The sequence below is a fragment of the Hemiscyllium ocellatum genome, chromosome 46, assembly GCF_020745735.1.
Source record: "Hemiscyllium ocellatum isolate sHemOce1 chromosome 46, sHemOce1.pat.X.cur, whole genome shotgun sequence".
In the NCBI taxonomy this organism is placed as follows: domain Eukaryota; kingdom Metazoa; phylum Chordata; class Chondrichthyes; order Orectolobiformes; family Hemiscylliidae; genus Hemiscyllium; species Hemiscyllium ocellatum.
The window spans coordinates 4830748-4847527 of record NC_083446.1 but is presented as its reverse complement, the minus strand read 5'-3'; the positions used below and the strand labels follow the sequence as shown (position 1 = coordinate 4847527).

General features: G+C 48.4%; 1 protein-coding gene across 1 annotated transcript; it reads right to left on the bottom strand.

The window, feature by feature from the left end:
• Positions 1–314: 314 nt before the first annotated feature.
• On the bottom strand, positions 315–14854 carry LOC132836365 (heterogeneous nuclear ribonucleoprotein U-like protein 2). Its single transcript, XM_060855861.1, has 14 exons — positions 14079–14854; positions 11779–11953; positions 10612–10688; positions 9805–9944; positions 9246–9345; positions 8987–9099; positions 8190–8453; positions 7080–7202; positions 5731–5859; positions 4474–4642; positions 3875–4060; positions 3355–3455; positions 2872–2979; positions 315–2012 (listed from the first exon to the last, which is right to left on the bottom strand). Exons 1-14 carry the CDS (start codon positions 14629–14631, stop codon positions 1953–1955), a joined length of 2298 nt encoding a protein of 765 aa, XP_060711844.1. The 5' UTR covers positions 14632–14854; the 3' UTR covers positions 315–1952.
• Between the last annotated feature and the right edge of the window lie 1926 nt (positions 14855–16780).

The following is a 16780-nucleotide window of genomic DNA, read 5'->3' as shown; positions in this document are numbered from 1 at the left end:
TGGACAGGGAAAACTGGAAATCACAAGCCCACCGAAAGAGCCTGGACTTGCCACGCCCTCCCCAAGATGTTGATGGGATCCCCGTCGCAAAGCCATGCACTTGTTTCTGACAAGTCGGGATGGGGGAAAAGAGGCGGGCCACGGGTGAACGTCTGGGCTGACTGCTGGCCCGACATGCTGCAGACCAGCCAGCTTCCCAACTCCCTCCACCACACGGCGCGAGGAAAGAACTGTTAGAAGGATCAAACGCATTTATCAGAAAATAGATTCATCTCTCCCCCACCCTCCCTCCCTCCCACCCACCCATCCCCCTCCCCACAGCTAACTAGACATTAAAAAGGCTGCACCGTACATTAATAACCTGCAGGCTAATGATTAGGAAAAACATCGCAAGTTGAAAAGCAAGTCTTATTTCTTGTGGGTAAAATAATTAAAAAGAAAACACGCAGGCAGGCGCACAAACAGAAGCTTTTCTGGAAGGCCGTGGCAGGAGCGGCTGTACAAAGTTCAAAGCGTTGTAAATACAAAAACTGCAACATTATTGGCTCCACTCAACTTCCTTTGCCCTTCTCGTTCACGCCTGCACCCCCCCTGGTCTGCAGCATTAATCTGGTTATCAGCGTATTCGAGAAGATGTGAAGACAAAGAATAAGCACCAAAAGATAAAAACAAAGACAATGAAAAAGAGGGAAGCCTCTCCTCTCTCCCTTGCCCAAAGAAAATAAGAGAGCTCACCCTGAACTGGCAAAGGGGCAAACTCCCCTCACCACACGTCTCTAATCTGGTTAGGGATGGGGCAGGATGCAACACAGCCACAGCCCCTTTAGCAATTGTTGGTTAGAGGAAGTTAAGGAGAAGACACGCACACTGGTCTGTGAGATACAGATTGGAGAGATTGTGTGTCATGGACCTAGTAGTTCACACACACAATCCTGCGCTCTCTTCTTCCCCACCCCTCCACCAGCTGTCATTAAGCCCCAAAGCCAGGCCATACTCTCAAAAGATGTGACATTCTGCCACTTGGCTGTGGAAAAGACAAGAGACCTGCATAAAGTGTGATCTTGGGGCCAGCGTTATGACGGTTTCGGCTTCACAGCAGCTAACAAGGGGTTATGTGCCACGGAGTTGTAACATTAAGACTGCAATGTGTACAGGTGGGTTTTAGATGGGCAGAACAGGCCAGATGTACTCATTCACCCCGCTACGTGCCCTGATGAAATGCTCGTGTTGACCTTCAGTTTGATCGTACAACTCTGAAGCCTTCTTGTTGTGAGAGTCAAACAGGGATGGGGCTCAGATGTCAACCAGACTCAGCAGGGACTGGAGTAAATCTTGCATCCTTTCTGATTAACCTTAAGCTGACAAATTGACAACCAGGCATCACCTTGAAAGGCATCGCCTCTGTACAATTCCAAGTTTCAGGACCCACACAAACAGCGGCTCCACCAGTGCTAAAGGTGTTTCCTGGCACGTTTGTGTGTGCGTACACAAGTGTAAGTGATAAGACCTTTTGTAGTTATGCAAGAGAAAATGAGGGGGAAATGAATGCAATACTGCACGCACGGGTGAAATCACACACGTGAACAGGTGTAAGTGGGAGGCAGCACGCATTTGCGAGAGAGAGTGTCCTTTATACATTCCAAATCAACTACTGTGGTACATCCATTGAGGAAAAGCTGAGATGCCCCCTAGAAAGCCAGGCACTCTCTGCTGAAATGAGAGTAGAAATAAAATTAAAAATAAAAACAGAAACAAAACATCTAAACACTCGCCAAAAACTCTGAGTGAACCCCCACAGCCACCTGCTGCTCCATCGGAATGAAACTATGTTGGAGCTTGGCTGGGGAGGGAGGGGGAGGTGGGTGGGGTAGTGGGCTACTGAGGGGAAAGGGGGAAGGGTAAGAGGTGGGGGAAGAGAAGGGGGGGGGGGGGTTTCACACATGGTTGAGCTTTCATCGGTAACCATAGTAGTTGTTGTAGTAGCGGTTTCGCTCCTCGTAATAGCGATGCCACTAGAGACAAAAAAAAAGAAAAAAAAACAGAACAGTGTTTTAACAATGTCTCAGACTGACTACACATTTTATACCCATAGCACTGGTCTTTAGTACCATTGTCACACGCTGAGCTCAGTAATCCATATAACTAGCCAGGTGAGTGGGAAGGGATTTGAGACCCCCCCGCCAAAAAAAAAGCATGTCACTGGATCAATCTCTGCGCTTTTGTTCTGCTTTTATCCATTTTTAGAATGCGTGCATCACTGTCAAGGCCCCAGCACTTGAGCCTCACCCCTTACTGACGCTTAAAAAGGAAGCAGTCAACCACTGCAGTCCATATGGACACCCAACAAGACATCTAATCACATTTTAAAAACAAAAGAATAGCTTGCTTGGGTCATTTCAGGAGAGAGTGGAGAGACAGCCACATTGCTCAAGCTCCAGTGTCAGGTCTGCTAGGCCTGTTAAGGACAGTAGATTTCCTTCCCTAAAAAGATATTAGGGAACCAGTTTGGCATTCACAACATGATTGAATGAACATGGTTAATTTTATTCCAGATTTATTATTAAATCGAATTGAAATTCCTCAACTTGCCTGACTAGATTAAAACACTGGAACATTAGCCCAGGGCCCTTGGACGATCAGTCCAATAACGTTACCACAAACTAGGTAATGGGGTACTATGTTGTTCTGGTTAACGCTGACTGGTCCACAGACTAAATATCAAATGTGAGTACAGTCTGAGAGTGAGCCATGCACCAGTGCTAAGCAAAATAGCACATGCAAGTGTACACTCTTCTAACCCGCTCCCAAGTAACAGAGAACCCATATGACATCCTCAAATAGCAGTGAATATACAGACAGACAGACACCTACCTCACGAGCATACTCCCGGTAATAGTCCCGATATCTGTGGTAGTCATAGGGCTGCGGATAAGGCCGATCATACTGCTGCCTGTATCGGTCATAGGGTTTATGATAATCCTGTGGCAATAAAGCAGCGAAGCAACATATCATGATGGGCACACCACTTTGGAAAACTCCCCCAGGCAGAAGGAGGGAGAAATTAAATAACAAGGGCGCTCCCAGGGGAACGTACTTGGGTAAAGGGGCTAGTAGCTCTCCAACACCCAGACACAAAGTAAGAAATTAATCAAAGTAAAGAGGCAAACGTAGGTCAGGAAAATGATCAAGACCCATATTTCACGCCAAATGGGTTTGATACCAAGATCTAATGTTCTTAACTTGGTGTTGAAGGGGTCAGGCTGGGTAGTTCGGGCTAAGATACAGATCAGCGGTGTCATAATAGAATAACAGAACACAGAATGCCTCCTCCTGTATACCTCACCCGACTCTTACCTCTCTGTATGCTGGGTGATTGCCATAGGCTGGGCCCCATCCATGCCCATACTGTGGCCGATCATAATTCCTGTTGTCCCACCTGCCCATGCGATAACCACCTGGGTGAGAGAGAGAGCAAAAAAAGGTGATGATACGTAATTCAATGCACACGTCCTGGATGTGTTCATCTTTGAGTGTTACTGGGACCTGGCACTCATCCAAGAAAGCAAGGAGTAAGGAGAGGAGTTACTCCTTGCAGAATTCCCAGTTTCTGAGGTGCTCTTGCAACCACTGTATTTACATGGTTGTTTCATTCAACTTCTGGTCAATTGTAACCCCAAGGATGTTGCTAGTGGGGTAAACTCAATGGTAATGCCACTGAACCTCAAGTAGTGATGGACTGATGCTGCCTTGCTGAAGATGGTCATTGCCTAGCACTTGTTACTTGTTACTCAGCAGCTTCAGCAGGGATTTTGTCTGGGTCTTAATGTATTTTGACATGGACAAAGCAGGAGAGATTGTTAGTGCAGTATCTCACCGTAGTTCCGGTCCCGGTCATTTCGATTGCGGTAGTTACGTCGATCCTGCCGTTTCTCCTGCTGTGGCCTGGCCTTCTTTGCTTCATCTCGATATTTGCTCACCAGCTTGCTGGCCGGTTCCTTCTCCAGCTCCACGTAGGTCACTTTGTCCAGGAAGTCACTCGCCTCAGGGAGTGTAAAATTGACTGAAATCAATGTTGAAAAGGGGTTAAGAAAGAGGTAAGGCACAGAGGCATACATGCAACACCTCCCTCTAGCAGCATGGTGCTGGTAGGGGCCAGAGGGACATCACTACAGACCCCTAATCCACACTTGCCCCACTGCTGCTTTTACCGATTTACTTTGATCTGTCTCCCTCTGGTGACCAACCCCCCTGCAACTGGAAACACATTCACTCAATCCATATCCCTCAGGATCTTGCACATGCCCTACCTAATAAAGATCCTCAAACTTTCTCAGCTGGTTTGAAAATGCCGCCGACTCATGGCACCAGACAGTTTACAACATCAAGCAGCAGGTACACTATTAATTTCAGCTCGCTGCATAAACACAGCACAGAAACCCCTGGATAAGCCCACCAGCCTTCCACTCAGCTCACCTTTCATTTCATTCATTGCAAAGTCTGGGACATCGTCGCCCTCCTCCGCAGTTCGCAGTTTCATCCTGGTCTTCCAATCCTCGTCACTTGGGCAAATCACTATAGCCTGGCGGGAAAATCCTTTGAAGAGAATCATCTTCCGCCGCTGGGCCGAGCTGTAGACATTGGTCTGGAAGCAGAACCATCAACGGGCAAAGAGGTAAGCACTCAAGTTTCGGAAAGCCTAACACAATGACCCAAAATTCTCGCCATGCTCCCAGATGCAGCTAAATGTTTTTTCGGTGGCATGGGGCTAGCCACAACCTTACTAGTGCAAAGCATGACTGCCACCATCAGCTCTTGCCAAAGTAGCAAGAGACCAGAAGGCAGGGCACGTGAAGCTCAAGCAGCGTTGAAAGGTTTTCAACACTGGCTGTAGGAAAATGGAGCTTTGGACATGATCAACAGCATTGTTTTGGGCAAAAGCCCTTTGCGCATCGATTTTCCTGCTCCTCGGATGCTGCCTGAACTGCTGTGCTTTTCCAGCACCACACTAATCCTGACTCTGGTTTCCAGCATCTGCAGTCATTGTTTTTACCTTGGATAGCGTGAGGGGACATAACTTTAAATTGAGGGGTGATAAGATATAGGACAGATGTCAAAGGTAGTTTCTTTATTCAGAGTAGTAGGGACGTGGAACGCACTGACTGCAGAAGTAGACCGCCAACTTTAAAGGGCATTTAAATGGTCTTCCAATAGGCATATAGACGAGAACAGAATAGTGTAGGTTAGATGGGCTTTAGATTGGTTCCACAGTTTGACGCAGAGGGCTGAAGGGTCTGTACTGCGCTGTAATGTTCTAAACAGAAGAGAAGACTCCCTGGGAGATCAGAGTGGTAGTAGATCGCTTGCCCACTGAGGATGTATCAAAATCAACAGCAGCCTTCAAAGATTCTGAGAGCATCCTCCTGCCCAATATTTTGGTTTTGCATAGCGATCTTGTAACCCCTGACCCGAATACTGTGGTGCAGGGCTGGGGCGAGATGATTTGGGGGGGGGGGGGGGGGAAATGATTAATCTACGAGCACTCACTTTTGCAGACCACACTGCTTACATTGAGGAGCACTGGCTATAATACACCATTTAAACAGACTATGTGGACTGCTGCAGCACGCGGGTTACATAGATCTTATACTAAATGCCACCACCAGCTCTCTGACAGAGTGAGGTTAAAACATTCAGAATATTTCATGGGCGATCCCTCCATGAGGAGTGTACCTGATCAAGGATATAGTTATGCTTCTTGCAGGCTGCAATCTGAATAAATTTGCTCAAGCACTGTGTTGCCTGCTGGGTCAGAACATTCCGTCGCTCTGCATTCATTTCAGGAGCTTCCAGTCCTTTAACCTGGATGAACACAGCCAAAGAACACATTCTTTAAGCATGATTTACAAAATACCTTGCAAGAATTGTAACAAAGTAGACTGGACCAACAGGCAGAAACTAGCCACTAGAATACATGAACATCAACTAGCCAGAAAAGGGCATGACCCACTCTCACCAGTATCCTTACGTACAGATGAGGAAGGACACCACTTCAACTGGGACAAGACATCCATCCAAGGACAAGCCAAACAGAGGCATGCACAAGAATTCCTAGAAGCATGGCATTCCAACTGGAACTCTATCAACAAACACATTGACTTGAATCCCATTTAACCCCTCCTCAAGAAAAAGAACAGGAAATGACATCACCAACCCAAGGAAACCGAAACACAAATAGAAAGCGGGCCATGCCACTCATGCTTCATCCAGAGGCTCACTGAAGATGTTACCTCGTATGGTGACAAAATGTCTGAAAATGAACCTTCCAACTCAACAAGCAAGCCTACATCCAGAACCTCAAACTGAGCTACAAATCTTCTCAAAATTCACCAAAGTCAAGGTTTATAGGGATGTCAAGAAATGGAGAGGAGGCCAGTCAGATCAGGAACTGGCTGAACTTGCCAAAAGGCTTTCTCTGGCTCATAATTTGTGGGTTATGACCTTAACACGCTTAAAGAAGTTTGGACACTGAAAAACCAGTTTGAAAGAAATTAAAGGATTGAGTGGAACCTGGGCATTTATATATAAGAATGGAGTTTGGTTAGAATAAAGACTGTTAAATTGACAATTCAACAAAAGAAAGAAAATCCCAGACCAAAGTTGGATGGTGTCATGCTAGACTGTCTGCAAGCTTAAAGATAAACTGGCCTTGAGAAGGAGAGAGAGAAAACCAACAGAGAGAGAGAGAGAGAGAGAGAGAGAGAGAGAGAAGCAACGGAGAACACCTTTAAAATCAAAAGCATGTGAATAAAGACAACCATTTTAGGAAAGATCAAAGCAGAATGCTCACAATACTGAGCTAACATCACCTGCTAAACACAGGCAAGAACTGCCAATGTGATTGTCAACCTCAGTCTCCAGGGGCAAAAGAATTCTGAATTTTGAGCTCTTTATATACATATAAAAGGTTGAGAGAATTTAAACTAGCTAGGCTGCAATATTAATAAAATCGTGCTGTTCAAATAAATTGAAGCCATTATGGACCCTAAAGACAGCATAAATGATAAACCAAGACTTCTCACCCTCATCTTGTCCAGAATACTGTGTGTGCCCAGTACGACGTATCGCTTCTCTGGATTCTCAGCCACGTGCTTCTTCACCCAGGTTGTCTTCCCCACTCCTGGCAACCCAACCATCATTATGACCTGCGACGAGAGCAAAGTACTTGCAATTAGGTGCTTGGTAATGCACTGTTTATTTTACACAAGAAAGAGGCGCAGATTGATTGGGGCACTGACGTGGAGAATGCACCAGAAAATACAGCCTCCCCCCCCTCCCCCTCAAACACTTTTATTCTGAGAAGTAGACAGCAGTGTCTCAGAATAAAGCCCTTTTAAAAGACAGAGATGAGGATGAATTTCTTCAGTGTGGTGAAGCTTATCTATGACAGAAGGATCTGGTGGCTTATTCCTGAAGTATATTCAAGATTGAGATGAATTAGAGATAATGGGACACAGACATGGTATGGGCAAAACAGTGCTGACATAAAAGATTGGCCACAATCTCAGCCAAGGGCTGGAAGGGCCACTCAGGATCACGCAAGAGTGAAGGCACAGAAAGAGGCCATTCAAACCATCACGGCCAGTCCAACTTCCTACATTCTTGGCTCCGCAGTGAATGATTAAGATTTGGAAAGTGCTGCCTGAAAGCAATATGGGTGCAGGATTTTTTTTTGATTAGATTACTTACAGTGTGGAAACAGGCCCTTCGGCCCAACAAGTCCACACCGACCCGCCGAAGCGCAACCCACCCATACCCCTACATTTACCCCCCCACCTAACACTACGGGCAATTTAGCATGGCCAATTCACCCTGACCCGCACATTTTGGACTGTGGGAGGAAACCGGAGCACCCGGAGGAAATCCACGCAGACACGGAGAGAACGTGCAAACTCCACACAGTCAGTCACCTGAGTCGGGAATTGAACCCGGGTCTCAGGCGCTGTGAGGCAGCAGTGCTAACCACTGTGCCACCGTGCCGCCCACTAAGGGTTCCAGCAAGGCTTTCAGAGGAAATTGAAGAGGAACAAAAAAAAATCTGTGGTGCTGCAGGAAGACAGCAGGCAAATTGGTCTTGCAGAAAGTTGGTATGCAGAATGGAACTACTCTCTAATTCTATTCCCAGTGCTTACTTCACATGCATCCTTAGTTTTAGGACCAACTGCTCCCCGAATACGCTCTTCCAGGGGAACGTTCTGAATGAAGACGTAGTCCTCTGGAATTGGGAAGAAGGGTTCCTCCTTGTGGCCAAAGTTGCACTCCACCGCGCAGTTTTTAGAAAGGATGTGGGGGAACAGTGCTTCCTCGCCAAGGGACTCCTTGCTAATCGAGAAGGCCACCCCAAGGCATGTTCCGTTCTTTGAAAAGGACAGCTCCACCTCCTCATTGTCAAAATCCTGCAAACAGACAAACAAGAGCCTGATTACAGCAAACTGCAGGCAGTGCTCAGCAATGCAAACATGGACCCTCAATCCCAAAAGTCCCCCATGTTTGCTCTCAGTTGCGTGTGATGGTCTAACACCAGTTCTGACTGACCACCCATTGACGGCAGAATACTGCAGCAGTTTGACAGGAATAAGCAATCTCACTCAGAGGCCACACGGCAGCCAGCATGAGGACTGCAGCAACAATGGAAATCCAGGTACAGGAGCAGGGTAAATTGAGTTTCATTCTGTATCTAACCCTGTGCTGTACCTGTCCTCGAAAGTTTGATGGGGACAAACGTGGAGAAAGCCTGACTTGCAGTTTGAGAGAGTAGATTTAGATTTACTCTGTATCGATCCAACTGCGGTGTGTGTATTGCACGTTGCTTCACTCGGAACAGCTCAAATTAAAAGAAATTCAGCCATAGCATTAATCTCAGAGGGCCTAGAATTATTTGTAATTATGGTCTTAGAGCTAATCTAGTGGACTGAGGTCATGAACTTACAGCAAAACAACCAATGACATCATTTTCATCAAACATCTCTCCATATTCCTCAAACTTGGAGTTTTCCCACTTTCTCCCAACTCCGTCGTAGCCATAGGAAAATTCCCCATCTCCTGCAACATATTAATGTTTAAGCATTACCCAAATGGAAAGAAAAACACATTCATTGTCAAGGTGGGGTTAGTCAGGAGGACATTAGTCAATGCAGACACAGTGGGTTAAGTGTTGCCGTTCTGGCAACTCCATAGCATTTACATACCCAGCTGCAGTGAGGAGCTGTTCAAGGACCAACCCACACGGACAAGATGGCGCTCACTTTCACTCTCGGGCAGCTGTTTCACAGGGATCTTCTGGGTCACCTGAAACCGAAGTTGAGTGTGTACCCGTTAATGTCACAATTCAATCTCCACAGACCTCTTTGAAGACGGAGCACAAGTGCCTGCACCTTTAACTGTCAAAACATTACAAGGGAATGCACTTCCAAATGGCAGAACATTGATCCTGTGTCACCACAGGAGGCACAGACACAATGTAATCCATGCCCCTACCCTCACTGCACCGAAGCAGAGGGTCTTCTGAGGGAGTCTAGGCTTGAAGCACTTTCACAGCAGTGTGTTGTGGGAAGCATTTACAATGCCTTCAGAATGGTTGGCAGGTAACTATTCCTTACAATGATTGTGCTTCAGGATCAGAGCCAATCCTGAATAGAAGGCAAATTTCTGGTGCCAAGAGGTTTTGGGGGAACAGAGGCGGGACTGGTGCGATGACTATGTCTAAGTGAACCAGCTACAAGTTTATTGCAGTGAGGCCAGTCTTACCTTCACCTCAAAGCAGATTTTCCCCTTAGTCACGCCGTAGGTAGCCCGTGCGCCAGCCCAAAGGTAGGCAAACTTCTCAGGGGCGAGCGGTTGCCCGCCATAGCGGTCCTTAGCCACTTGGAAATGGATGTCAGAATTATCTGTGAAGTGGATTTAAAGAAAAAAGCAAGACAGTTGAAACATTTGTAGTTTCCAGGAGGGTCAGGGCTGTTGGACAGGTGGCCAATCCCCAGCTTCACCAGAGTTTGGGGCACACCAGAAACGCTTATTTAAAACCACAGGTCACAGCCAAATCTTAAAAGTGACCAGCCTGTTGGTTTCACGTGGAACAATTAACATCAATAAGACCAGAGGTGCTGGGGAGCACGGCCACAGTGCAGCCGACCTGAGGGTACTCCCCACTCTGGAACCTGTAAGGTACAAAGTCTGTTCTGCTGGCCAATGTAAACCCCGCGAGTCAGTTTTAACTTCTGCCGAGTGGATTGAACAACCGGTACATGCAGTGGCGAACTGCATCTGCAATGAGATGTCCTACAGTCGAACTTTCAACAAAGTGCCATTGGTTGCTGGTTGAACGAAGCCTGGAGTATCTCTCTCCAACTCATCTGGAATGTCAGCAACAAACTCCCATGATCCAACAAGTCTCCGCTGCTTCCGATTTGCTGACAACCCCCCACCGTTCCCATGCCTTCAGTAAACCCCAAAAGCCGTACTACGCGGTCTGAGGGCATAACGGAAATATTAAGAGACCATTTTTAAACTGACGGAGTAAACGTTGACCGTGGCCTCACAGAACGTCGCACTTACAGGTGTCGAGACAAACTAAACTGTCGTCAAATTCCTCTTCAGCCTCCTCCTCCCCCGCAGGCACCGGGGACTTTGCCCTGTAGGGATCAACAGACAGAATTTAGAGGCTGCAGCAGAATAAGATCAGGGTATGGGACAGCAGCGCAGCAGCAGAGGATGCCTCGAGTGAGACCGAAGTGGAGTTCAAGGAGCAGGGGAGATGATTAAGAAAAATAGTAACAGTAACAGAGGGACCTTACCACACAGAAACAGGTCATTTGGTTCAGTCCTGCTCCACACAATCTTGAGAACAAGTGCCACTTAAAGTAAACAGCAGGTCAAGCATGATCAGAAACGCATGTTATAACGAATATTGGTGTTCTGACTTACCCAAAAAAGGTTGCTCAGAGACAGTTAGATGATAAACACAAGGAAGTGCACAAGGGCTTGGCACTTTCCAAGCAGGATTGTTATTTAAACACATTTCACCAATACATCTCTCCATCTCTCTTTCTAAGGCACCAACTCCACAGAGACTGGACCTGCACAGATACTTTTATGTTCTTCAATAATGGCCCTCAATGACCATTCCTGCCTTTCCACCCTGAGATCCTGACCCCAAATTACCAGAGATCAGTTAAATCAAACCCATGCCATGTCAAATCTCAGGTCAATTTTCTGGCTGATAAAAGCCACTGTGAAACTAGGGAAATCAAGAGGCAATTTGTCCTCTCTTATGGACAGATTGGGTTGTATTTTAAAAAAACACAAGTAACTTGTAAGTAGTCAGATGTCAGCTATTCATGCAAAATCCATGTACAAGGCACGGATGGCACTGGGAGAATGATCTAAACTTTTGCCCTGTACAGCCACCTAATTGCAGCAGCATTTGTTGACGCAGTGTGTCAAATAAAAAGCAAGATTGCACCATACAGGAGGCAGCCATACAATCCATAGTGGCCTGTTCAGGTAATTAGTCCCTCTCCCTTTACTCCATAGCCTTGCAAATTTCTTAGATGCAACTGCTACCTCACCTCAACTACCCGTAGGTTTTATTCAATTCCAGTTTGAAAATTAATGCGGTTTCTTGTACTCACAGTGAAGATTCAGTGCTTGTGGAGAGCTGTAATACCTATACATACTTAGTTGAGGTATAAATCATTTACATGGGAATGGGAATTCCCTCACCGGTTGTAGTAAGTCTCCTCCCTGAACTCGTAGTACCCACGCCCGCGATCATCATGCCGTCTCTTCTGTCCTCGCTTCTCATTCACGGGTGGTCGTTCCTCACTGACTGAAGCCCGTTCCTCACTGCCTCCTACTTTAGGCTCTTGCTCACTGTTCGGTTTTGCAGCCGATTCATCTGAAAAAAAAGTACAAAAAGGGTTACTTACTCTGGAATATCCTGTATCTGAGCAGCACTAACACTGAGCAAACCGCAGTACCACATCTCACGGCACACAGAATCAAAAAGGATGGGGTCAGCTTATTCCCAACATCTGGGAGCCCATTTGACTGGCACCCTACTCATCATTGGCAACATTGTGTACTGGGTCAAGCAGCTCACCAATGCATAATCAATGTCCCCTTCTACAGTCACACCATCATCCACATAGAGGAACATGGGAAGTGTATATATGAAAATATCACTGCCTGGAAGTTTCCCCTCCAAGCCACACACCATCCTGACTTGAAACTTTACCATCTCTTCACTGTTATTAGGTTAAAATGCTGGAACTCATTCCGTAACAGCACTGTGAGCATCACTACACTACAGCGTGCAAGGGTTCAAGGCAGCTCATGACCAACAACATCACTACTAATGGGCAAAACATATTCTGCCATACCATCAACACACGTGCCATAAAAGAACAGAAATCGCGCAGAGTGAATAAGGCAGATTCACTATTTATACTAACTGTAGCATCAGAGCAAAAAACATAATCACTACAGTTGCATTGTAAACAGCGAATCAGAGTGAGAAACCTGAATCACTGACACGAGAGTTCCAATGTTAAATGTGAAACAGCAACGGATCACTTCTGGACACTGCACACTGCTAGCACAGTTCCAGTATAACACAAGGAATCACAGCGGGAAACCCCAAACATTGACAATACAGTTGTGTGTAAACCTTACAAAGTACCAGTTAGTGTAAACCCCTCTACACTGACAGTAGTTTCTGCAAACCATCAGTGAGAGACCCCTCATGTGAACCTTGCGAGAAACCTCACACTGACATATCAGCCAGAGATGCCCTTGCACAATCTGCCGTCATCACCCCTCTAGCATTAAACCCCTGGCACCAGCATCACCCCCACCAGCATTAAACCCCAGGCATTGGCGTCACCCCTCCAGCATTAAACCCCTTGTACTGGCATCACCCCCTCCAGCATTAAACCCCTAGCATTGGCATCACCCCCTCCAGCATTAAACCCCTGGTACTGGCATTACCCCCCCCCAGCATTAAACCCCTGGTATTGGCATCACCCCCTCCAGCATTAAACCCCTGGTATTGGCATCACCCCCTCCAGCATTAAACCCCTGGTATTGGCATCACCCCCTCCAGCATTAAACCCCTGGTATTGGCATCACCCCCTCCAGCATTAAACCCCTAGCATTGGCATCACCCCCTCCAGCATTAAACCCCTGGTACTGGCATCACCCCCTCCAGCATTAAACCCCTGGTATTGGCATCACCCCCTCCAGCATTAAACCCCTGGTACTGGCATCACCCCCCCCCAGCATTAAACCCCTGGTATTGGCATCACCCCCCCCAGCATTAAACCCCTGGTATTGGCATCACCCCCCCCAGCATTAAACCCCTGGTATTGGCATCACCCCCCCCCCCAGCATTAAACCCCTGGTATTGGCATCACCCCCCCCCCAGCATTAAACCCCTGGTATTGGCATCACCCCCTCCAGCATTAAACCCCTGGTATTGGCATCACCCCCTCCAGCATTAAACCCCTGGTATTGGCATCACCCCCTCCAGCATTAAACCCCTGGTATTGGCATCACCCCCTCCAGCATTAAACCCCTGGTATTGGCATCACCCCCCCCCCAGCATTAAACCCCTGGTATTGGCATCACCCCCTCCAGCATTAAACCCCTGGTATTGGCATCACCCCCCCCAGCATTAAACCCCTGGTATTGGCATCACCCCCCCCCCAGCATTAAACCCCTGGTATTGGCATCACCCCCCCCCCCCAGCATTAAACCCCTGGCATTGGCATCACCCCCCCCCCCCAGCATTAAACCCCTGGCATTGGCATCACCCCCTCCAGCATTAAACCCCTGGCACCATCTCTCCAACTGGAAACAGATAACATTTAGCACCCCCCCACCCCCTCCCCAAATCCCCCTGATGTGGGCTCATCCACCTTCTCTCCCCCCACACACCCTAATCCCCCCGGGGACGGGGGCTCCCAGCGGACTCCTCCAGTATCCCAGCGCTACCCGGGGAGGGGGAGGGAGTGAGGCCTTACCGGCCTGCGGCTCCCCGCCGTTGCGCTCCTGGGCCTGGCCGGCCTCGGCTTGCTGTGCCCCCTCCTCCACCTCCGCCTTCACGGACTGCTCTCCCTCCGCCGCCTCGGAGGGCGCCGGGACGTCCGAGTAATCCATCGCCTCCTGCTGGGAGGTAGGCCTCTCCTCATCCCCGAGCTCGCCTACGGGCCACCCGCCGTCGCCGCCTTCCTCCTCCTCCTGATGGTGTCGACCTCCTGCCTCCATCAAGGCCTCGGCCTCTCCGTGATCCTCCTCCTCCTCCTCTTCGTCGGCGAGTAATTCTTCGTCCTCCTCCTCCTCTTCTTCTTCATCCTCCTCCTCCTCGTCGTCGTCGTCATCGCCGCCGCCATCGGTGTAGGCCCGGCTAGGCCTCGGCTCGTCTGCGCGGCCGCCGCCGCCTTCCTCGGACAGAAGCTCGGCGTCCAGGGCCTCCTGCAGCCGCTGCGCCAGCTCGACCTTGAGGCCGCGGGTGTCGAGGCCCCTCTCCTGCAGCTCCTGCCTCAGCTCGGCCACCTTCAGCTTCTTCACGTCCATCGTCGGCGGGGGCGGGGAAATATTAAACCACGCACACGGTCAGTGACGGGGGGGGGAGGGGGGTCGGTGAGGGGGGGGGAATAAATGTTTATAAAACTAAACTCCAGGCGGTGAGGGGGGGGTTATTCGGTCGGTTTTTCCTTTTGAATTTTAACCGTTACCGCCCCCTCCCCCTCTCCGTCTCCGTCTCGTAACGGCCTAAATTTTTCAAAAAAAAACAAAATGGCGCCTCCCCTCTCCCCCGTCTCCGCGCCTTTTTTTTTCCGCCGTCCGAGCCGCGTTGTCAGCCCGTCGGCGATTGGCTCCCTCGCGCCGCCTCCCCGCCGGGTCCGAGCTGCGGCCGGCCAATCGGGCGCGCCGGCTCATCCACCTTGATGCTCACTCAGCGCGCAACCCCACCCCCCCCCCCCGGCGCGCGCCTCTCCTTCCGTAACGCCCACTTTGATTGGTCCCCTTCATTCCCGCCAATGGGATTCCCCGACATTTCTTTGCGCTCCTTCTCACCTCCTCGACCATTGTTTTTTTTTCCCCGTCCGCAAAGGCCGATGGGAAATGTAGTCTTTTGAAACTTTCCCCCTCCCCCTCCTGTCTCCAACCCTCTATTCCACAATACTGGGAGAGGCCACTCAGCCCCTCACTTTGGGATAGTCTGGCCTTGGCCCAGCATTTTTCATAGATAGAAAATGCAGGTCTTGCAGCATTGGAGAGAGAAATGGAGTTAATTTTCTGGGTCTCATCAGGGGTTGAGCTCAGATGAAGTGTCCCAATGATGGACCCAAAACATTGATCTGCTTTTCCTCTGCAAATGCTACCAGACATGTTGAGTTTCTCCAACAGTTTCTGTTTCAGTTTCCCAGCATCTGGGTTCTTTGTTTTAGTCCAGCGTTTTGTCACTCCACCACTTACACCCCTCCCTCCCCCACCTAAACTCTTCAGAAATTCAAGAGAATCTTTGGAGGTCCCAGAAAGGGACATTTTTTTTTCAAATCACCAATTGTTCTGCTTATATTGCGCACAGACAGCTCTCACTGTCTAAAAGATTGGTAGAGCCAGTAACCTTCTGGACATTTAGGAACGATTTAGATGAACATTTGAAACACCATAACATACAAGGCTACAGACCAGGCTGGTATATTGGGATTAGGATAAATGGAGATTTGATGACTGGTGTATATGCGATGAGCAGAAGGATTTCTGTCCATGCTGTTAAAAACTCAATGAGTCTATGACAGACAGCAATGGACTTCTCCACCAAATTAGATTCCCGACAGTGTAGAAACAGGCCCTTTGGCCCAACCAGTCCACACTGGTTCAGGTATTAACTAAAAGAAGGAGCTGTGTTGTGAGAATAAACAGCAACAATGCAGCTCTCTCTCAGAATTGGCATTGGGCGCGCTGTTTTATATTTCGGCTTCTCCCATTTCATTTGGAATTGCTAATAGACTACGTTCTCTCCCTGTCTGTTCACTGTGTGTCTTCCAATTCCTTTGGATTTAAACCTCTTCCTCTCACACATCAAGAGCGAGGCTGTAATGATCTTCAGGTGGGGTCATCAAATAACCCAGACCCATTTCCCTCCGACTAATGCACCTAACACTATGGGCAATTTAGCATGGACAATTCACCTGACCCACACATTGAGTCATAGAGATGTACAGCATGGAAACAGACCCTTTGGTCCAATCCACCCATGCCGAACAGATATCCCAACCCAATCTAGTCCAACCTACCAGCACCAGGCCCATATCCCTCCAAACCCTTCCTATTCATATACCAATCAAATGCCTCTTAAATGTTGCAATTGTACCAGTCTCCACCACTTCCTCTGGCAGCTCATTCCATACACGTATCACCCACTGCGTGAAAAAGGTGCCTCTTAGGTCTCTTTTATGCCTTTCCCCTCTCACCCTAAACCTATGCCTTCTAGTTCTGGACTCCCAGACCCCAGGGAAAAGACTTTGCCTATTTACCCTATCCATGCCCCTCATAATTTTGTAAACCTCTATAAGGTCACCTCTCAGCCTCCGACGCTCCAGGGAAAACAGCCCCAGCCTGTTCAGCCTTTCCCTGTAGCTCAGATCCTCCAAACCTGGCGACATCCTTGTAAATCTTTTCTGAACCCTTTCAAGTTTCACAACATCTTTCCGAT

Coding starts and splice junctions, on each gene's coding strand:
- LOC132836365 (XM_060855861.1), bottom strand. CDS start 14,631: ATGGACGTGAAGAAGCTGAAGGTGGCCGAGCTGAGGCAGGAGCTGCAG. Junction 8,454..8,986: donor ATGTCATTGGTTGTTTTGCT/GTAAGTTCATGA, acceptor GTCTGTTTGCAG/GATTTTGACAATGAGGAGGT. Junction 4,061..4,473: donor TGCAATGAATGAAATGAAAG/GTGAGCTGAGTG, acceptor CATTGATTTCAG/TCAATTTTACACTCCCTGAG.